Source organism: Vidua macroura, chromosome 18 (genome assembly GCF_024509145.1).
Source record: "Vidua macroura isolate BioBank_ID:100142 chromosome 18, ASM2450914v1, whole genome shotgun sequence".
In the NCBI taxonomy this organism is placed as follows: Eukaryota; Metazoa; Chordata; class Aves; order Passeriformes; family Viduidae; genus Vidua; species Vidua macroura.
In genome coordinates, this window is record NC_071588.1 from 1,919,298 (window position 1) to 1,940,500 (window position 21,203).

At 52.3% G+C, this 21,203-nt stretch overlaps 1 protein-coding gene and 5 non-coding genes across 6 annotated transcripts; 5 read left to right on the top strand and 1 right to left on the bottom strand.

Moving 5' to 3' along the window:
• Positions 1 to 381: 381 nt before the first annotated feature.
• On the top strand, positions 382 to 18,251 carry DHX37 (DEAH-box helicase 37). The gene is made up of 27 exons (XM_053994144.1): positions 382 to 516; positions 1,349 to 1,518; positions 2,697 to 2,809; positions 3,394 to 3,718; positions 4,434 to 4,582; positions 4,862 to 4,954; positions 5,065 to 5,161; positions 5,506 to 5,619; positions 6,440 to 6,541; positions 7,051 to 7,165; positions 7,276 to 7,371; positions 7,700 to 7,776; positions 8,376 to 8,514; positions 8,774 to 8,850; positions 9,426 to 9,658; positions 10,736 to 10,847; positions 11,447 to 11,553; positions 12,115 to 12,303; positions 12,385 to 12,509; positions 13,087 to 13,203; positions 13,744 to 13,916; positions 14,435 to 14,549; positions 14,935 to 15,072; positions 15,310 to 15,404; positions 15,862 to 15,935; positions 17,244 to 17,341; positions 17,858 to 18,251. Exons 1-27 carry the CDS (start codon positions 417 to 419, stop codon positions 17,938 to 17,940), a joined length of 3,426 nt encoding a protein of 1,141 aa, XP_053850119.1. The 5' UTR covers positions 382 to 416; the 3' UTR covers positions 17,941 to 18,251.
• A 706-nt stretch (positions 18,252 to 18,957) lies between these two features.
• Positions 18,958 to 19,029, bottom strand: TRNAA-UGC (transfer RNA alanine (anticodon UGC)). Its single transcript has one exon. It is a non-coding gene; the product is annotated as a tRNA-Ala (tRNA).
• A 196-nt stretch (positions 19,030 to 19,225) lies between these two features.
• TRNAD-GUC (transfer RNA aspartic acid (anticodon GUC)) lies at positions 19,226 to 19,297 on the top strand. Its single transcript has one exon. It is a non-coding gene; the product is annotated as a tRNA-Asp (tRNA).
• Positions 19,298 to 19,665: 368 nt separating this feature from the next.
• TRNAF-GAA (transfer RNA phenylalanine (anticodon GAA)) lies at positions 19,666 to 19,738 on the top strand. Its single transcript has one exon. It is a non-coding gene; the product is annotated as a tRNA-Phe (tRNA).
• Positions 19,739 to 19,982: 244 nt separating this feature from the next.
• TRNAD-GUC (transfer RNA aspartic acid (anticodon GUC)) lies at positions 19,983 to 20,054 on the top strand. The gene has a single exon. It is a non-coding gene; the product is annotated as a tRNA-Asp (tRNA).
• A 291-nt stretch (positions 20,055 to 20,345) lies between these two features.
• TRNAA-UGC (transfer RNA alanine (anticodon UGC)) lies at positions 20,346 to 20,417 on the top strand. The gene has a single exon. It is a non-coding gene; the product is annotated as a tRNA-Ala (tRNA).
• The last annotated feature ends 786 nt before the right edge of the window (positions 20,418 to 21,203 follow it).

A 21,203-nucleotide genomic window follows, 5' to 3' on the forward strand; every position in this document is an offset into this window, starting at 1 on the left:
ATGGGATGGGATGGGATGGGATGGGATGGGATGGGATGGGATGGAGAGGGGAGGGGATGGGATGGGGGGGGAAGGGAAGGGAAGGGATGGGATGGGAAGGGATGGGGTGGGAGGGGAGGGGAAGGGATCGGGGGTCCCGGTATGGGTTTGGGGGGGAGGGGTGTATCTCGAGCCCATCCCGCCGTTCCCCCGCCCTTTTCCCGCCCTTTTCCCGCCCTTTCCCCGCCCCTTTCCCGCGCTTTCCCCGCCCCTTTCCCGCGCGTCTCGCGACACCCCGCTCTCCCGGAAGTGGCGGCAGCGCGGGCCGCACGTGGGGCCGCGCCGGGCCGGGCCCTGTCGTGTCCTGTCCTGTCGTGTCGTGTCGTGTCGTGTCCTGTCGTGTCCCCGTCACTGTCACCGTCCCCGCCACCGCCGCCATGGGCCGAGCGCGCCGCCGGCACAACTGGAAGGCGCGGCTGCCGCAGGGCCCCGCGGCGCCGCTGGAGCTGCCGCTGGAGCTGCCGCTGGAGCTGGGAGGTGCGGCGGGAGCCGGGCTCTGTTCAGTAGCGACTGCTCGGGCCCAGAGGGGCCGCAGAGCCGCTCCGATCGGAGCTGCTGTCGTGTCTTTGGCGCAGTGTTACTGTTAACTTTAAAGCTCCCCGGGGAGGCGGCGGGTTCTCCGTCCCTGCGTGTGGCGCTCAGTGCTGGGGCACGGGCTGGTCTCGGTGGTCTCAGGGCTCTTTTCCGGCCGAATTCATTCCCCCGTTCCGTGATCCCGCCGCCTTTGCACTAACAGCTCTGCTCCAGCAGTGACTGCCTCCAGGGGTTCAGGAGTTGGGCTCGGGGGGTCCCTTCCCAATCACGACACTCAGTGGTTCCATTATTTAGTAACGCGACTACTAAGCGTATCTTACGTTAAACATTCGCTTTCTCAAACTTTAAGGAAAAAAAAAAAATGGCGTTAACTTTATAAAAATGGCGTTTGTTATTCTATTTTTATTACTCATAATTTAGTAATGCAGTTTTTTAGTGTTAAAATCCACTGGTGCCCGGGTGAAGCAGGACACTGGGGAGGCAGTGTCCTGTGTCCTGACCCTGGGGGATTGAGTAAAAAGGCAAAAATTGCATAATATTGTTACATAAATCTTGGAAAATCACCCTTGGGGCTATAGAAAGCTCAGGGTTATTGAATCCCCAGTTTCGAGGTCTTTTGCCCTTGCTGATGTTGCAGGATTCTTTTTTTTGGCCGGGCATGAGGGTTGTGTTTGTTTGAAGCAGCTAAATGTGGCCTGGTGCTTGGTAAGCCTGCTAGGAGCGTGCTGAAAATAATCCACCTGGCAAAGGTGAATAATCAAACCCTTGCCTTCAGATGGAGCAACGCTGAAGGGAATTGATGAAAGCAATGCCCTGGTCCTGCCAGCAAAAAAAGCCAAGAAGAAAAAAGTCACGTGTGTTGTGCAACAGCAGAAGAAACCCCTGAGCAAGAAGCAGAAGAAAAACCTGCAGAAGGTTTTGGAGCAGAAGGAAAAGAAAAAACAGGTATGTGGTGTCACTATAGGACACGACGCACTCCTCTGCTTTTGAGACAGTAAAAAGAGAATGTTTTATTTCTGACTCCAGCATTTATTGTTTTCCAAATGTGCCAGTGGATTGGAGGGTGAACGTGCCACCTCTCCAATGACACTGGACAAGCCACCAGTGCATCAAATTCCTCCCTCTCTATGAAGGAATGCAAAACAATAAGTTATTTACAGAAAGCTGCGTGAGAAAGTTTGCTACAAGAATGCGAGCTCGGAAGGCTTTAGAAAAATCTTAAAAAATCAGGGCAACAATGTGCTGCTGCTGGCAGCAGCAGCTTTCTGCTCCTCTCTTAAAATGATGGCTTGGTGTGTGGGGAGGGTGGGGGGTGAACTCTCAGGTGTGAACGCTCAGGGGACTCTCACGGGTGTGCAGGTGCTGAGGGTGATGCTACAGCAGCACCAGCCCCTCTTTGCTGGGCGTGGTGACAATGCTGAGTGCAGCTCCAGTGGGGGAGGCATTCCATGCCCTCCCAGTGGGTCAGGTGTTGCAGGAACACGTTGGTTGTGGGCCCAGGTTCCTGTTCTGCCCAGGTGTACGAGTGGTGGGGAGTACACCACTGGCAGTCAGTGATGTTTTTGCATTTTGAAAGCACTCTGTGAAGCAGGTGCTGGGAGCAAAACCTCCCTGCAGCCCAGCGTTGGCCTGTCAGTGCTTCTGAAATGCTTATTGTGTGTTTTCACTGTGGAAATAAGAGCTTTTCTGTCTTTGTAAAGCCTTTCCAGGCAGAATTCCTGCTCCTGCTAGTGTGTGAACGATGGATTTCACAGAGGAGCTCTGGTTTTGGAGGCAGTTTCAAACTGTGGCTGCCTGACCTCCTGCCAGGTCCCACGGGAGGGATTTGAGGGGAGGCTCCCATTGCTCCAGGCCTCGTTCCAGTGGCTCAGTTCAAATCTGTTTTCTTTGCTGCTGTTTCTAGGGTGCAGCTGAGCTGCTCACTGCTGTGATGTCAAGTCCCCATTCCTATTTTTGCTGAAATCTTCACCAGGGAGGACTGACCCTGGAGCAGCAGCAAGGTTTTACAACTGCAGGACTTGCCAGAGCACAGAGCACACCTTGGAATGCTCAAGTGCAGATCTTGAAATGAAATTCTTTCCTGGTCAAAGCAAGCACTGATTTTGGTTGTTTTCCCCAAACAGAGAGCTGAGTTGCTGAGCAAGCTGAGCGAGGTCCAGGCTTCTGAGGCAGAAATGAAACTCCTGTACACTACTTCCAAACTGGGCACTGGGGAGCGCATGTATCAGGCTAAAAGGTAAAGTGATTTTTGGGTGGAAGCCTTGCAGTTGATCACTGCATTTGAACAGCAGCATCCTGAGCTTTCCCTTGATTTGTTTTTTTCTTCTTGGTGCAGGCAGGTTCTTCAGAATGGATGGAGTTAAATAACTTGCTATTTTTATCTGATAATGTGATAGTTATTTTCTTGTGTGAGAGGATGTTAGTTACAAGAACTTGGTCCTTCCTACAGGATGAGGATGAGGTGGGTGACACAATCTGCAGGCTTTTAGCAATTGTGCTAAACTACAAAATTGGTGGATTAACATTTACTTATTTTCTTGTGCTGGAAGACATATACCAATGTTGACCACAGTTGCTAGATTTATCAAGAGTTGGATTTATCAAGAGCTGCATTTGTAGATTAAACTACAAAGATGCCTTCAGAAGAAATGGATCAAGCCCAGGATAGGAAATGCTTAGATACAAATCCATCAATCAAAGCCAAGGCTTCACCTGGCAGAGTTGTGAAAACCTCCAGGAGTGGAGATGCTGGATTTTGGGGAAGTCATATCTGGTTTGAGGTGCCAAAACACAGCTCACACGTTGATGTTTTGTTTCCAGGGTGACACAGGAGCCAAGGACTGATGTCCCTGAAAGGATCAGGAGCATCAGCGGTGCCAACAAGAGAAGGCACAGCTCAGGTTCAGAATCAGAGCCTGAGGAGGAGCCCAGCAGCTCTGAGGAGGAGGAAGAGCAGAAACAAGACACTGAGAAGTCCTCAGGCAGTGCTGTGAATGCTGCTAAAGAGGCAGAGGGAGGAGTGGGGAAGGCAGGGGCTGAGCAGCCTCCAGCTGGTCCCAGAGCCCCAGTTCCCCAGGCAGCCCCCAGCAAGGCTCCCTGCAAGCCTGCAGTGTTTGTCCCTGTGGACAGGAGTCCTGAGATCCAGGTGAGGCTCTGTGAACAGCACAGTGCTTGTCCAAGGGGCTGCAGAGGGTTCCAGCAGCTAGGTGCACTCAGCTCTGCTCCAGCAGCAGGAAAACTCGCCTTGTTTTAGACTATTAGCATTTGCCTTTAGTTTTACAGACAGAATTTATTAACAGTCCTTTTCCTTGGCTGGAAAGTGTTCTGAGGTCCCTTTCAGCTCTCTGTTGTTTTGTACCTTGTGCTGGGTGGTTTTGTCCCATTTGTTGTAGGTGGGGCATCGTGCAGAAACAGAAAAGCCCTGCACGAGTCTCAGCAGACGAGGCAGTTGTGAAATGAGTTTTCTCCCTTGAAGTGCTATATTAAGAAGCTCAAGGGACCCTGAAGTTTCACAGATTGAAGTGCAGGGCTTGCCCTCGGCTTGCTGGGAAGCTGCTCTGATGACTCTGGTTCTCAGCCAAGCTCGTGTGGTGTTAGCTGGTTCAGAGCTTCCTGAGTCACGGGCTTGCAGAATTCCCTTTTGTGGGTTTTATGGTCTGAGGAGGGTAACAGTTTTCAGTCCTGAGGAAAACAAAAAAAAAGAGTGAGAAACAGCTCAACTAAAATATGTGTTTTACGCTGTTTAGGAGGCAAGACTAAAGCTTCCCATCCTGTCTGAGGAGGGTAACAGTTTTCAATCCTGAGGAAAAAAAAAAGGGTGAGAAACAGCTCAACTAAAATATGTGTTTTACACTGTTTAGGAGGCAAGACTAAAGCTTCCCATCCTTGCTGAAGAGCAAGTGGTCATGGAAGCCATTAATGACAATCCCATTGTGATCATCTGTGGAGAGACAGGAAGTGGCAAAACCACCCAAGTGCCTCAGTTTCTCTACGAAGCTGGATATGCCAGGTAGGAATTGGATTTTCTATGCAGCAAATGGAATTGCAGAGACAGCATTTTGGGAAAAACGAAGCTGTAATCCGTGCATCTGCAGATCAGTACAGATAGAACAGAAGGGAATCCCAGAGCCTCCTGTCTGTGTTTTTATTCCAGCTATAACCAAGAGTGAGGCTGCATGACTGATGCCATTATTCTAGAACCATCAGCGAGAAATCCCGTTGTCGTTTTTCTGGCTGCTGCTGTGTTTAATTAAAACCATTCCCCCTTTTCCTTCCCCCACCCCGTTAGTTCTGGCGGCGCCGTCGGGATCACGGAGCCTCGGCGCGTGGCCGCCGTGTCCATGTCCCAGAGGGTCGCCAGGGAGATGAACCTGCCACACAGGTGAGCTTCAGAAAGGCTTGAGAACCTCGCTGGAGGGTGGCTCCCAGGTGCTCTGTGGGTGACATGGGCTTTGTGCTTCTTCCTGGGGCTGCCCTGGCCTTTGCCCACAGAGTGGTTTCCTATCAAATCCGGTACGAAGGGAACGTTACGGATGAGACGCGGATCAAGTTCATGACGGATGGTGTGCTGCTCAAAGAGATTCAGAAGGTAACTTGCTGTCCTCAGTGTTTAAAAAAAAAAGGGAAATTCTTTGTATAGCTGGGAAGAGAGGCCAACATGGACTTGTTGCCAGAATCCCTTTCAGCGCCAGAGATTTATGTCATCTCTACCCTTGATATTTCTGCCCAAGTCCCTAAACATTAGGTTATCTTGCTGGGTAAAATGAGAGCAAGAAGAGGCTTGGGAGCCAGGCTGCTTTGTGTAGGGTGAGTGCATTAAACTGAGTGAGAGATAGAGCTGGGGATGGGGTCAGTGCTGTGTAGCTCTGGGGTGTCCTGACTCGGGTATCCTTGGCTGAGGCCTCCTGTGGTGAAATCCGTCTCTCTCCTCAGGACTTCCTGCTTTCAAAGTACAAAGTCATCATCATTGATGAAGCCCACGAGAGGAGTATGTACACAGACATCTTGATAGGCCTCTTGTCTCGCATCGTGCCCCTCCGTCAGAAGGTGAGAGAGGTGCCTCAGGTTTGGCTTTTCTGTTTTTCAGATTCTGCTTTGGTGTGTGGGTCTGGGCTTCACATTAGGGGATGGAGAGCTCTCTGCACAGAGCAGGGAGACAAAACAATTCCTGCTCCAGCTGGGCACCAAGGACAAATGATCCAAAGCTCAGGCCCAGGAGCACAAACAGCGTGGGCTGGAGAGAGAAAAACAAGCAGGATGGGAGTGCCTGGGCTAAAGCTGGAATGGGACAATGAACTGCAAGGTGTAAATGGAGCAGAGCTGATCCCAGTGAGAGCCCCCGGGAGCGCTCGTGCATTTTGGGACCATTTTGGTTCATCTTGGGTGCAGCCCTGGCTGGGCTCTGGTGATGCCCAAGGTGGATCCATGGAGGAGATCCTTTTCATAACTCCCTGCTTTATTCTTCAGCTCTGTCCAGCCTCTGCTCCAGCTCAGCCTTCTCAAGGCATCGAGAGGGGCAGGGCTCCTGCTCTGGACATGGATGTGCCAGGGAGGGGATGTTCCCCATGAAGAGGCTCTGTGATGTAGAATTCCCAGGAAATCTGACAGAAATAACACTCCTCAGTTAACAGATTTGTCTTTCTGTATGATTGAAGAGGCACAGAGCCTACACCAAGGGGGAAATAGCACAGATCAGTAGCAAGAGGTGACTTCTCAGGCAAAATCCAGTTTATTTGAGACTTAGAGAGTGGGGATAATTGAATTCCAGCAGCCTGGGACAAAGCAAGGAGTTCATTGCTGCAGTGGCCAGCAGCAGTGCTCGGGGGGAGCTGTTTGGGCACAGGGTGACAGATCTGTGTCCCTGCAGAAGGGGCTGCCCCTGAAGCTGATCATCATGTCGGCGACTCTGCGAGTGGAGGATTTCACTGACAACACCAGGCTGTTCTCTGTTAAACCTCCTGTCATCCAGGTACTGTCCCCTCCCTGGGAGCTGAAATACAGCCAGGACAGCCTTACAAAACCAGGGACAAAACAGGGGCGCTCTAATCTTTCCAGCTGGTGCTGAAATCTTTCAGATAAGCGATTTAAAAGCAGTCATTTTGTTTAGGCTATTGTTTCTTTTGGGACTTGGTGTTTTTCTTTCCACTTTTATCAGAAAACCGCCCTGGTATAATCTGATTGTCTTGAGAAACTCTTTAAGTTATTGTTCAGGAGAACTAGAAAGCTTAAATCTGAGTTGATGGTGTGAAAGGGAGAAAAGTTTTGGTTTCTGGCATGGTTTTATGGTGTTCAGAGCAGACAACACCAGTAATATCTGTGAGTTTGGTGTTTTGTAGGGTACCAAACCCTAGAGGTGAGCAGAAATACAGGGTGAGCTTTTCTGGTTGTCCCTTGAGCGCTGTAATGATTGTGTGGAGTTATGACAGCAAACAAACCTTTTATTTATATAAATACCTTTATTTGGTATTTCCTCTCCAGGTCGATGCAAGGCAGTTCCCTGTAACTGTCCATTTTAACAAGAAAACCCCCCTGGATGACTACAGTGGGGAGTGCTTCAGGAAAGTGTGTAAAATCCATCGGATGCTGCCTGCAGGTAAGAGAACTTCACTGCTGAGAACCTCTCAAATTGCTCATACTGAACATGTCCAAAGTTTGTTGTTGTTGTTTGGTTTTCTTTTTTTTTCTTTTTTTTTCCTCTTGCAGGTGGCATTTTGGTGTTTTTAACAGGCCAGGCAGAAGTTCACTCTCTCTGCAGAAGATTAAGGAAAGCATTCCCATACCAAAAAAACAACGCTGCAGGTAATGCTGTAGAAACTGTTAAACCTCAAATTTATCCCGCTGAGAAGTGGGCTTGCTTTGCATCTAAAAACACAAACTTTTATTTTAAAACCACCAAAGACAAGGTTTGGGGAAAGGGCTCGTTGTGGATGATTGTCATGACTGATGTTAAATTTTGTGCTGGTTTGAGTTTGGGAAAAGGTCCCCTTCCAGTTCCCCTCTGCCTTCAGTTTGCTTCTTCCACACTGGGCATCCCCAGAAAGGTGGGAGTGGGACCAGACTCCTCCCCCTGCCTTTTCCAAGAGGAAAGCATGCCCAGCTAACAGCTGTTCCACTGCTGGCTTTGTAGGAGGAGAGGATGACAGAGAAGACTCGGAGGAAGAAATCAGGAAATTTAAGAAATCGAGGAAGCGGAGGAGAGTTCTGGTAACGTGTGATGGGTAAAATTCCTCCAAGGGACAGGAGGGAGCAGGTGCCTCCCTGCAAGCAGCACTGCTGTGTGCCTGTGCCTCTGTCCAGCTCTTCAACACCTGCCTGAAGCCCTGTAGCCCTCAGGTGTCCCCTCAGTGCAGAGTGCTGAAACTCGGGGTGTTATGGGCAGGAGATTGATTTACATTGAGTACTGACCACTAAAACTGGAATGGAAGGAGCTCCAGGCTTGCTGGCACCAGGGCTGCTCCTCATCTCGCCATTTGTTACCCAAAATTTGGACTGGATTTGACAGAGAGATAAAATTCTAAGACTAACCCATCTTGACAGAAACGTTTGAACATTTCTTACCTGGGTTAGGAGGCCAGTTCTCTTCTTTCTGAGAGTGTTATATTAAATTACAATATAAAGAGATGGAATGGGGTTTGGCACTGTATGCTTTTGCAATGCCTCCAATTTGAAAAATGTCTAATTTGGAAATACTTTATTTTGCCCCTGAGAAGGCCTAAGGTCTCAGCTTTACTTCCAAAGCAATGCAAAGTGCTGCTTGTGTCCCCCTCTTAATGTGCTGTTTTCATCTTCCCTCTCCTTCTCAGACGCTCCCCAAAATTGATCTGAACAATTACTCTGTGGTGCCAGTGGATGAAGGAGATGAAGACAGAGACATTGACAGTGATGATGATGCTGCAGGCTCTGATCTTGACCTGGATTTAGGAGATGGAGACTCAGAAGAAGGTTTGGCACATGTGAAAGAAGGAATCCCTATCTGGTGTCACGTGTGAAATGAGTGACTTGAGTTGGTTGTGCTGAGCTGTGGCACCAGAGCAGCCCCGTGCCATGGCAGAGCTGTTCAGGTTTTCCAGCTCCAGTCCCAGTTACTGGTACCAGTTTGCACCAGTTGCTTTCCTGGTTTCAATGAAGTGGTGTTTGTGCAGATGTTGCTGGGACTAAGCCTGGGAGTTGGACTGAGCAGTGTTGGTCTGTTTCCCCACAGATGAGAAATCTGATTCGTCCCTGCCCCTCTATGTGCTCCCACTCTATTCCTTGCTGGCACCAGAGAAACAGGCAAAGGTAAAGGATTTATTGTCACAGTGAGCAAAAGATCTTACAGATAAGAGTGATCATTGTCTGAAGTCACAAGTGAGATAAAATTCCCACCCTGGACTTATTCTGTCAGCCTGAATGGCCCGGTGGGCAGGTTGGGATGGGACTGGGGCAGGCCAGGCTTGGGCTGTGGTCTCCCTGTGCCACTTCAGCAGGGTGGGAGAGATGATCAGCACCAGCCCTGCAGGATCTCTAAATCCATCCTGGCCCCGGGCACCGGGAGGTGCTGCTGCCAACAGGCAGCTTGAACAGATTCCTGCGTTCTGCTGTCTCTGGAGGCAGCAGCAGTGTCTGAGCACAGCTCAGTGCTGGTGTGTGCCCCACCTGCAGCCCCTGGGCTCGTTTCTGAGCCTTAACCGAGCTGGGCACAGAGCTTCAGAGCTGGAGACACGAGCTTAGGTCTGCTCTGACTCCTGCATTCCCCTTGCAGTGCTGTACACGCTGCCATGCCTTTGCAGCCCATCCAAAATTAGATTTCCCTGTCCCTTCCCCGTCGCCTCCCTGCTGCCACCACCTCTCCCATGCCCATCTGTCTCTTGCAGGTGTTCCAGGCTCCTCCTGCTGGCACCAGGCTCTGCGTGGTGGCCACCAACGTGGCTGAAACATCCCTCACCATCCCGGGCATCAAGTACGTGGTGGACTGTGGCAAGGTGAAGAGGCGTTTCTACGACAGGATCACGGGGGTCTCGTCCTTCAGGGTCACCTGGATCTCGCAGGCCTCGGCCAACCAGCGCGCCGGCCGCGCCGGCCGCACCGAGCCCGGCCACTGCTACAGGTCAGCCCAGCCAGGGCTCTGCCTGGGGATCTGGCATCATCCCACACTGTAACTGCAGGGGAACCCGGGGGGAAAAATGCTGGTGTGGGACTCCAGCTCAGAAGCTGAATGATTTCTTTATTGTAACTATGCTAGCATACATTAATATACTATTTACAGGAGATACTAAAACTACAAACCTGCTTTTCTAACTACCAAATGTAACTCACTCACAACTCATGACCCTCTCTGAGAGCCCAGCCACAGGTGGATTGGATTGGGTTGGATTGGGTTGGATTGGGTTGGATTGGATTGGGTTGGATTGGGTTGGATTGGATTGGATTGGATTGGATTGGATTGGGTTGGATTGGGTTGGGTTGGGTTGGATTGGGTTGGATTGGGTTGGATTGGGTTGGATTGGATTGGATTGGGTTGGATTGGATTGGGTTGGATTGGGTTGGGTTGGATTGGATTGGGTTGGATTGGATTGGATTGGGTTGGGTTGGGTTGGATTGGATTGGCCACCAGGCTCAAACAATCCTCACCAGAATCCAACCAAGCAATCACCCCAGGGAAACAATTCTCCAAACACATTCCACATGGGAAAAACAAGGGGCAGAAATAGAAATTGTTTTCTCTTTCTTCTCTCTGTGCTCCTCTGTGAAAAAATCCTGAGAGAGAGAAGGATGTGCCTGCCACAATCCCACATCCACTGCCCCCTCCCCTGCTGCCCCACGTGCTCTGGGGTTGCCTGCCCTGCATCCCAGTGCGAGGTGAAGCCAAGCGTGAGCTGTCACTGGTGATACTGGTTTGAGTTTGGCTGCTCAGGGGCGTTTCTCTTGCTGAGAACTCTTTGTTTGCATGGCTGGGTTAGATTTCACCATGGCCACATGAGATTTCACCATGGCCAGATAGATTTAACTCTGAGCCATGTTAACTTGTTGTGAATAAGGCAAATGCCCCAACCTTTAAATAATGATATGATGATGTAAATGCTATCCACAGCTGCCTTTTTTTAATCCCTTGCTAATTTTTTCCTGCATATCCTTTGAGCTAAGATTTCTTCTATGTATCTAAATAACACTTCTGGTCCACTAGGTTATACTCTTCAGCAGTTTTCATGGACTTTGAGAAATTTTCTGCTCCAGAAATAACAAATCGACCAGTAGAAGACTTGATTCTGCAAATGAAGGCATTAAATATAGAAAAGGTGAGCTGGAAAGGGCTTTGTACTACAGCACCCATTAAAGTGGTTGCCCTTAGGAGCCAGAAACAAAGAGAAATGTATTTTATTGTCGTTGCTTGAAGCTGTGCCTTGTGGTAGAAATTAAGATCCTGAGAGTCCATTTTGGTTGTGCACATTGCAGAAGCTGCTCTGAATTCCACTAGGCCTTAGCAGACATGTTTGTTCAAGCAGTAAATGCTTGCTTATATTCTTAGAGGTTAAAAAAAAAAAAAAAACCCTGGTCTAAACAGGGTCTGTGTTTTGGAGATACTGGAGCATTTTCAGACAGCACAACACTTAAATTTAGACCTTGCAGCAGCCTGCCCTAGGCGGTGCCTGCACTCAGTGGCAGCTGAGGGTGATTCTGGTATTCCTGTTTCCTCATGTTTTTGTTCCAAGCATTTCCTGCCATTATGTGTCCTTTCCTTTTGCTCCTGGCAAACATCCTCAGTGTTTTTCTTGGGTACACGTGAAGCAGAGGGGAGGATTTCACTCCCTTGCAGAGCTCCTTGCTGCGTTCAGGCTGTTTTCCAGTGGGTGCCGTGTCAGCGAGGGACTCAGGGGCTTTGCTCTTGTCTCCCTAGGTAATCAACTTCCCATTCCCAACACCTCCTCCCACGGAAGCTCTGGCAGCAGCTGAGGAGTTGCTGATAGCCCTGGGTGCCTTAAAGGAGCCCCCCATGACAGGAAGGTAATGCCTGTGGTCCCCCCACTGATGTCCTGCACTGTGGGCTCTGCTGTCCTCCTGCTCCCCTTCCACCTCACACCCAGGGACGTCCTTTGGCTCAGAAACTGGCACCAGCTCAGCCTCTGGTTCCCCTCTGCTTGTTCCACTGGCCCTGGCTGTGTTTGGGCAGGGAAGCACTGTGCTGGGAGCCCCAGGCAGGGAGCTGGCAGAGGGCACGGCTGCCCGCTGCTGATCTCCTGAACAGGTTTTTTGCAACAGCAAAAGTTTGGAAAAATGAGGGACGAGTAAATCTGTGGAGATGAGACCCTGAGCGTGCCCTGTACCCCTGGGGCTGCTGTGGCCCTTGGCAGCAAACCTGCATCCAGTTGTGTTTTCCCTCCTCAGCGAGCCCCAGGTGGGAGCCGTGTGAGGAAGAGGAATCTTCCCCCCCACAGCCTTTGGGACCAGCACGTAACAAAACCTGAGAAAACACCTCAAATTAATGGGGCTGCCAGAACGGGGAGCACAAACTTGTTCCAATTCAAAGTTACCTCATGACATGAGCTCTCTTTCCCATCGGCCCAGGCTGAAGCAGCAGCTGGCAGCGAAGCTGAGCTGCCCCATCAGTGCCCTGGGCAGAGTGATGGCCACTTTCCCCGTGGCCCCCCGCTACGCCAAGATGCTGGCCTTGAGCAGGCAGCACAACTGCCTGCCCTACACCATCACCATCGTGTCTGCCATGACCGTCAGGGAGCTCTTTGAGGAGCTGGAGAGGTGAGTGCCTGAGCCTGGCACTGTGTCCCTGTGCCCTCTGCCTTGAGCACAGCCCTCACAGCTGCCCCGTGTCCCTTGCAGGCCAGCGGGCAGCGAGCAGGAGGCGGCCCAGCTGAAGGGCAGGAGGGCGAGGATCCTGCAGGTGCAGAAGGTCTGGGCTGGGCAGGGGCCGATGCAGAAGCTGGGGGACCTGATGGTGATGTTAGGTACAGAGCCTGATTCCCCGTGCCACTCCCTTGGTCCTGTTCTCCTCCTGTCCCCACGAGCCCTCGGCCTGGCCCGGCCAGAGGCTCCCTCGTGGTGCAGCACGCAGTTCAGCAGTGCTTCCCGGGCTCCACTCCCCGTGCCCGAGGTGTTGCCTTCTGCTGAGACCTGGTTTCAAGACGCAGCACGGCGACCCGGCCTCGCCCGGGTCACTCGGGCCACCGACACGCACAGACACCGGTGTGGTGGATGGTTAAAATGGCCTTTATTACTTTATCTCCTGTGGTTAAATAGTCAAGGGGCCCTACTGCGTTAAAAGGGGGACGGTGGGCCCAGCTAGGGTTAGCAGGGAGTGGAGGACTGCTGGTGTTAGGAGGGGCTGCATGTTTTAGGAGTGATTGATTACATACTGCAGGATGAGGGGGGAAGGGTCTTGCTCTCCGTTACATCCCAAAATCTTCCGTTCGCCTGTCCCTATCTACCACACCGAGGAAACCCCAAGGTGCCCACCTTGCCTGGGACGCTGCTGTGCCCCGAGGGTGTCATTAGGGAACTGAGGGCCCCTCTGTCCTCTCCCAGGAGCAGTGGGGGCCTGTGAGTTCGCTGGGTGCACGCGCAAGTTCTGTGAGGAGAACGGGCTCCGGCACAAAGCCATGCTGGAGATCCGGCGCCTGAGAGGGCAGCTGACCACAGCAGGTGAGGGGGGCTTGTCGTGGCTTGACGCTGGCCCAATGCCAGCACCCCTATGAAAATACACTTTTTTCAAATAAATGCTGTGAGATGTTATCGGGAACAGAGTAGAGCAGGCTTAAGCTTAATAACAAAGGAAAAAACTTTATTAAACTGCTGCTGCTGTAAAAGACACACACACAGTAAATTTAGGATGAAGACTCTCTAAAACACCCCTCTCCTATTAATTTCTAAAACAACTAGAGAGTTTGCACTCTCTGACGACTGGAACTAAAGAGACAGTTCCCCTGGGAGTTCTTGCTTTTAACCCCCTGTGTTCTCAGAGGCGTGTCCATACTTTCAGTGGTCACTCTAGGTGCTAATATCCAAACCTGACCACTGATTGGATTGGTTTGACCCAATTTTTTTTCCTGAAAAAAAATTCACTTCCATGTCAAACCATGACAGGGCTGGGGGGAACTGCTGTGTTGGCTTTTCTGGGGGATGGCACATGCACAGAGCTGGTTCTGGTCCTGTTGCACCTTCTCTCGCTGGTGTTCCCCGCAGTGAACTCTGTCTGCGGCGACGCTGGGCTCTACGTCGACCCAAAGATGAAGCCCCCAACAGAAGCTCAAGTCACCTACTTGAGGCAGATTGTGCTGGCAGGGCTGGGGGATCACCTTGCCCGAAGGGTTCAGGATGAGGAGCTGCTGGATGACAAGTGGAAAAATGCCTACAAGGTGAACAGCTTGCTTGGGCTCAGTTCCTCCTCCCCTGCGTGGCAGAAAGGTGCTCCTGTGCAAAGCCCGGGTTTCTGGCTGGGTGCAGCACTGGGGATGCCTGTGCTGGCTTCCTGCAGCTTTTCTCTGGAATTGAAGTTTGCAGCTTCTCTCTGTGGAATTGGAGTTTGCAGCTTCTCTCTGTGGAATTGAAGTTTGCAGCTTCTCTCTGTGGAATTGAAGTTTGCAGCTTCTCTCTGTGGAATTGGAGTTTGCAACTTCTCTTTATGGAATCGAAGTCTGCAGTGTTTCCATTTCCCTGGTGTTCACATAGGAAATGTTGTAAAAGGGCTAAGAAGTACCATTAGTTCATCTTGTGAAGTGCTTGGTGTCTCCAGAGAAGGTGAAGCAGAAAATGATGGGTTTTTTAAAAACCTCCATCACTTAAGGAAAGCTTACATCTGGGAGAGACTGAAATGAGATGCAGTGAAGAAATGGAATTGTCAGTAACTGGTCTTACTCTGCTTCAATCCTTACAGACTGCACTCCTGGAGGACCCAGTGTTCATCCACCCCAGCTCAGTCCTCTTCAGAGAGCTCCCAGAGTTCGTGGTGTATCAAGAAATTGTTGAGACTACCAAGCTGTACATGAAAGGTGAGTGCTGTGGGTGTGTGCTGCAGCCCTGGTGAGGAGCTCAGAAATGCCTTGGCAGAGCGTTTTCCCCTCTGTGATGTCCTTACTGAGTGGTTGTGACTCCTGGGATTTGGATCCTTACGGCTTCCTAGATCTGGATCAGGAGATAAATTGGCCTTTTTAAATTTATTTATTTACCTGGCAGAATTGGCTGGAGCAAAGCTCACCTTCTGAAATGCCAGCCCTGCCAACCACAGCTGCCCGCTGCTGATCTCTGAACAGGTTTTTTGCAACAGGAAAAGTTTGAAAAAAATGAGTAAATCTGTGGAGACGAGACCCTGAGCGTGCCCTGTACCCCCGGGGCTGCTGTGGCCCTCGGCAGCAAAGTTGTGTTCTCCCTCCTCAGGTGTGTCTGCAGTGGAACCCGAGTGGATCCCTGCCCTGCTGCCGCCCTACTGCCACTTTGGGAAGCCTCTGGAAAAGCCTCCTCCCTCCTACTGCCCTGGGACGGGCCGAGTTCGCTGCCACAGGCCCAGTGTCTTCTGTGAGTGTCCCTCTGGAGCTGCTGTGATGCTGCCCCAACAAGGCTCTCACAGGAAGGTCCAGAGCTCAGCAGTGCTCTGGGCACCCCCGCGGGGTTTGCAGCATTTAAATATTGGCATTTCCCGCTGAAACGGGCACTGGGAAGGCTGGGTGGGGCTGGCAGTGTCCTCCCCACTTCTCCTGGCGCCTGTGCCCTCCTCGGGCAGCAGGGAGGAGACCTGGGGTGTTTTGTTTGCAGACCGAGTGGGCTGGCAGCTCCCTGCTGTGGAAGTTGATTACCCCGCAGGAATTGATCGCTACAAACACTTTGCCAGGTTCCTGCTGGAAGGAAAGGTGAGTGTGCTCCAGCTGCACCGTTTCCCTGACGTTGTCAGTAAGTTTTTAGCCCAATTTCTGGAGGAGATGAGCCTTATGGCTTCATTTTTTTGTGTCTTCCCGTCCCTCAGCACTTGCTGGTGGATGGAAGAGTTTGTTGTGGTCGGTGAGGTGGGGAAGGGATCTTTAAAACACAAAAAAAGAGCATGAAAAATCAGTATTTCAGTGAAAGACATCCCCAAATTTAAGTCCTGTTTTTACGAAGTAAAAAAAGCTGATAGCCCAGGTCATTGTCCACCCTGAGACAGAAGAATTGTCCAGCAAGTCTGTCAGGACAAGACTTATGGATAGGAGGAAGATGGTGATGGAGAATATGGCGTGGAAATTTGTAGTAGCACAAGTTCATTGATGGTTGTTACCATATCACATTTAATTTACCTTATTCATTATGTAATTGTTGTAACAAATCTTCCAGGTCATTAAAAAGCTGAGTTCTTACAGCCAGTGCCTGCTGTCCAGTCCCCTCATAATGCTGAAGACATGGTCCAAGTAAGTTGTTAAAAACAAACTTCAGGTCGTTGTCTCCACCAAACACTTCCCACTTCCTTTCTAAATTTAAAAAATCCGGTGCTGAGAAGGGAGGTGGAGGCTGTGATCATGGGAAAATGAGTTTTCTTGCCAAGAAACGTTGTGTCCCAGGAGAGCTGTTGGTGGTGAGGGCAGTGCAGGACACGCAGCCTGCTGGGCTCTGCTGGCCACTGCTGGGCTCTGCTGGCCACTGCTGGGCTCTGCTGGCCACTGCTGGCCTCTGCTGAGCTCTGCTGGCCACTGCTGGGCTCTGCTGGGCTCTGCTGGGCTCTGCTGGGTTCTGCTGGGCTCTGCTGGGCTCTGCTGGGCTCTGCTGGCCACTGCTGGGTTCTGTTGGCCACTGCTGGGCTCTGCTGGGCTCTGCTGGTCACTGCTGGCCACTGCTGGGCTCTGCTGGCCACTGCTGGGTTCTGCTGGCCACTGCTGGGCTTTGCTGGCCACTGCTGGGCTCTGCTGGCCACTGCTGGGCTCTGCTGGGCTCTGCTGGCCACTGCTGGGCTCTGCTGGCCACTGCTGGGCTCTGCTGGGCTTTGCTGGGCTCTGCTGGGCTCTGCTGGCCACTGCTGGGCTTTGCTGGGCTCTGCTGGCCACTGCTGGGCTCTGCTGGCCACTGCTGGCCACTGCTGGGCTCTGAGCTCTGCTCAGGTGCTGCCCACCCCTGTGAGGAGTGACAGGTGAGCACTGCAGCCCCTCCGAGCCTTGCTTTGGAGTTTGGCCGCTTACTCTGCCTTTATTTCTTTTCAAAATCACCTTTCCAGCCGACAGTGGGTTTTTTCTGGTGGCACTGACAGGCCTGTGACCCTCCAGAAGGCTGTCAGCCGTCACTCCCTTTCTCTCCCCCCTTCTCTCACTCACCAAAAGGAACTTCCTCGGGGTCTGCTCTGACTTTTCCTGGCGCTGATGAGCGCAGGGCTTTGTCTCTTTGTTAGAAGTGGCAGATGTTGTCCGAGGGCCCTGCAATGCCCCACTTTCAGTCGGGTCAGAGCTCAGCATGGCCCCTGGGGACTCCTTTTGGCTCTGCCTTGAGCTCTGCAGAGGAGACACAAGAGAGAAATGCTGCTGCTCTTAAGCACCAGGGGTTGTGGTGAGGGGGACAAACTACTTGCAGTGAATTTTCCTCAGCCAGTGGCACATCTCTGTATGCAGAGGTTGGGTGTGTTTATACATCTGTATTTAGCCTTTTCAAAGCATGTAGAGTTCCTGAAGGTAAGCTGAATGCTTTCCTTTAGGAATGTTCATTTGTTTTACTGCTCCATTTCATTAATTCAGACTTCAGCCCAGGACAGAAGCCCTCCTGCAGGCTCTCGTGAAAGAAAACTGTGATAATCGTGATGCTTTGGTGGCTGCATGGAAGAAAAATCCCAAGTGTAAGTGTTCTGCTTTCCTAATTATCAGTCATATCAGTGGGGTACCTCGAGCACTATTGAGTTATAATTTCAAAAAATTGACTATTTCACTTGCTAAGCTTCAAATAGTTCCTGTTTTCTTACCAGGAGCAGCAATGCCTTGTGTTTGGTTCTTCTGAAAAATGACAGAAAGCACTTCAGAAAGCAACATTTATTTGTATTCTAAGATTTTTTTTTCCTGTAGTTGTAACCAGTTTAAATGTATGAACTATGGTGGTACTTTCCATGGACATATTGAATTTTTTTTCTGGTAGAGTGAATTTTCTTCAATATTGGGTGCCAGATGATAAGAATTCCTTCACAGAAGCAGCAGCAAAGTGCTGCAGTGATGGCTCACAGAGATTCCTGGGGATGCTGTCACCTGTGCATGGCAGCATCCAAGCTCCAGCACCATCCCAGCAGTGGGATGCTGCTCCTGGCTCCCAGTGGGGTGATCATTTTTCCAGCCAAACTCTAACTGCTCCTCTCCCCTTGCAGATCTGCTCGCAGCCTATTGCCAGTGGGTGCCCGAGGCCATGCACCAGGAGCTCGCCCTGAAGTGGCCACCAGTAGCCCTGTGACTCTTGGTGTTGATGGATTCCTTTTCTCCGAGATATTTTGAGATCTTTCCAAGGGTTTCCTTGGAAATCTGACACAGATGGACTCACCAACTGCAGCAATACCTTTCTGTAAGCAAACCAGGTGTTGTTCTGCTTTCCCAGAAGTCCTGCCCGCTGTTTGGCTGGTATTTCATAATATTAATGCTTGGATAATTTTATCCATTGTATTTTATGGAGTTTTTTTGTTGTTTTTTTTTTTTAAACCTGAAATTTCTCTTTGGACTATATTAGTCATATGAACTGTAATAAAGGTGTAAAGTTCTTGGTGTGCATGGGAGAAATGCTTGCTGTGTGGGGATGCTGCAGTGAGCAGAATATCAGAGCTGTGCAGGCACATCCTCACGGGTGTCAGACAGAACCTGGGCAGGCGCTCAGGAAGCACAAAAATGAGGAAATTTCTGGGTTGAGGTAGGAACAGTTTAATAGTTTAATTAGTGAAGGGAAGAAGCTCCTTTTGAACCTTGGTAAACCTGGTGCTCACACTGCTGCTTGTGACACTCCTGCAGGAGGAGGTCTGGACAGGGACCCTCCTGTTGCCGTGTTCTGAAGGAAACTGGTGCAGCCCAGCTGGCTGGATGTGTGTCCGTAATTCCCACTGCTCCCACGTGCTTCAGGGGCAAGGCCAGAACACCAGCAAGCATTAAAAACATCCAAAGCTGAAGAAACAGCAATTCTAGCTTTAGAGCCAGAAAGAAAGCACAGCCCCTTGGTGTGTTTTCAGTCAAAGGCTGGGTTTTTGGGGTTTTTTTCAGCACCGTTGGGTTTGGGATGGCCCCAGGCAGGAGGGTGTGGGGGCTCTTGGCAGGGCTCCTTTCTTTAGCAGGAATCGCAGCACAAGTCTGCACACTGTGCTGAGGGGAGGGAAGAGAATCAACAGGCACTTCCCGAGTGTGTAATTGGGAAATTTCGGCTCCCCTCAAAAACGGGGCAGGAAAAATCAAAAACCACCGGCTCGGCAGGGGCAAAAAAAAAAAAAGGTGGAGATGCCGGGGATTGAACCCGGGGCCTCATACATGCAAAGCATGCGCTCTACCACTGAGCTACATCCCCGCGATGAGCGAAGGGCTGCACACAGCATAGACAGCGATGGCAGGAGCCGCGCGTTGCGCCCGGCGGTGACAGCGCGGCCACCCCGCGTCCCCCGCGCCCCGCGCTGCGCCCGCGGAGCGGAGCGGGACAGCGGCAGCGCCGCACGGGGCGGACCGCACCCTCATAGAGCACCGCAAAACACAACTCTACGTGCCCGTCCTCGTTAGTATAGTGGTGAGTATCCCCGCCTGTCACGCGGGAGACCGGGGTTCGATTCCCCGACGGGGAGGTGCGACAAGTTTTGCCGCCCGGTGCCATTTTTTGTGGGCGGCCCCGCGCAGGGTTCGTCTGTGACGCTGCCGTGGAACCCCCGCCGGAGGGGCGGGACAGAAGCGGCAGGGCTGCGTTTTGTGTCAGGGGAGCGGAGCGGGCCCGCCGCGCACCCCGGGGTGCGTGCGGAACAGCCCGCCGCTGCCGGTACCTGGGGGCTCCCTGGGATCCTCGGAGTGGAAATGCGTGCGGGAAGGTGCGAATGGCCGGACGCGCCGGGAACCGGGCGGCGGAACCCGCGCGGAAGGGCGGGCAGCGGCCGGGCAGCGGCGCCCAGGGGGGCGCGGGGCGGGGTCGTATCCACGGCCAGAGAACGCACTCTCGTCCGCCGAAATAGCTCAGTTGGGAGAGCGTTAGACTGAAGATCTAAAGGTCCCTGGTTCGATCCCGGGTTTCGGCAGAGGGTTTTTGGTTTTCCCTTTTTTTTTTTTTTCCCTTGCCGTTAAGACGGTTCTTTTTGCCGCCGAGCGGAGGGGCGGGGGCTGCCGTCCCTGCTTCGGGCGGCTGAGCCGGTGCCATCGCAGGCGCTCCCGTGTGTGGGGTTTTGTGTCAGGAGCCGCTTTCCCAAGGGCGGTGGCGATGGGGCGCGTCCTGCGGCTCTGCTCGGGCATGACCTGGCCCTCGGGGAGCCGTTTCTCCAGCCGTCCTCGTTAGTATAGTGGTGAGTATCCCCGCCTGTCACGCGGGAGACCGGGGTTCGATTCCCCGACGGGGAGGTTGTCAATATGTTTTCTTTCCTTTTTTTTTTTTTTTTTTTTTTTTTTCCTTCTTTTCTTTCCGCACGGATTTCTCTGATTTCCGACGGAGCAAAACCATCCAGCTTTCTGTGTGCGAACCAGCACGTTCCTGTCTTTTTGAGGGCTGCCTCAGGATCGCACCAGGCTCTGTAGACAGGAGCCCCCACAGCGCTGCGGGGCCTCGGTGCGGCCCCGTCCGCCCGCCGCTCTCCGCACCGGGGCTGGCCCAGCACGGAGCTGGCCGGTGGGCAGGAGGTGTTTTGCGGGCAGGGGGATGTAGCTCAGCGGTAGAGCGCATGCTTTGCATGTATGAGGTCCCGGGTTCAATCCCCGGCATCTCCACGTGGGTGCTGCTCTTTTTCTCGCTTTTTGGTGCTGTTTTATCCGCTCAAAGTCGCTGCGTCCCGCTAAGCAGCAGCAAACTGACCGTGCGGCCGGAATGGGCCCGCAGTGGCACTTCCCAGCGCCATCAAGTGTTGTTTGTTGGTTTTTTACCCATTTGGTTCTCCTCAGGCCTGTGCGAACACACACGGCTCTTGTGTCCCACTGGGCGTCCCATCTGTGCACTAAGGGACACAGGAGGCACGAAAAGAAGGGCAAAGCACCAGACCCCGAAATGCAGGGGGACAGTGGCCACTCATCGCAGGCCGACACTGCCAAAACCCCGCAGCCTGGCAGAGCTGCAGCCGCAGAGAGCGCAGGGGCTCTGCTGCACGTTCCCGGAGCCAGAGGGGAAGGACAGAGGCCAGGACACCACAGCTGGCTGCGACGCCGCGGGAGCTTCTCCTGGCTCTGCAGTGCCCGCTCCCTGCGCTGTCCTGGCAGCCCCTCGGCAGCGTGAGCAGCTTGGGAAGAGCTCTCAGGGGAAACAACCGCCCTGCTCTGATCTCCTCGGGGCGGCTGGGGAAGCTGAGGGGCTGGGAGGGCTGGGAACTAGGGCACAGCTGAGAGGTTTGGCGCACAGACACCAAAGCCCACGCATGAGACAGCTTTGATGCACGCAGCTCAGTGGCAGCTCTTCTGTCTCGCTGCCTGGTTACCGACAGCAGCAGGAGCTGGCCCTGACAAACGCAAAGTGACATTTCCTGCCACGGAAATGTGGCTGGGAAGCTCCGTGTGCTGTTTACT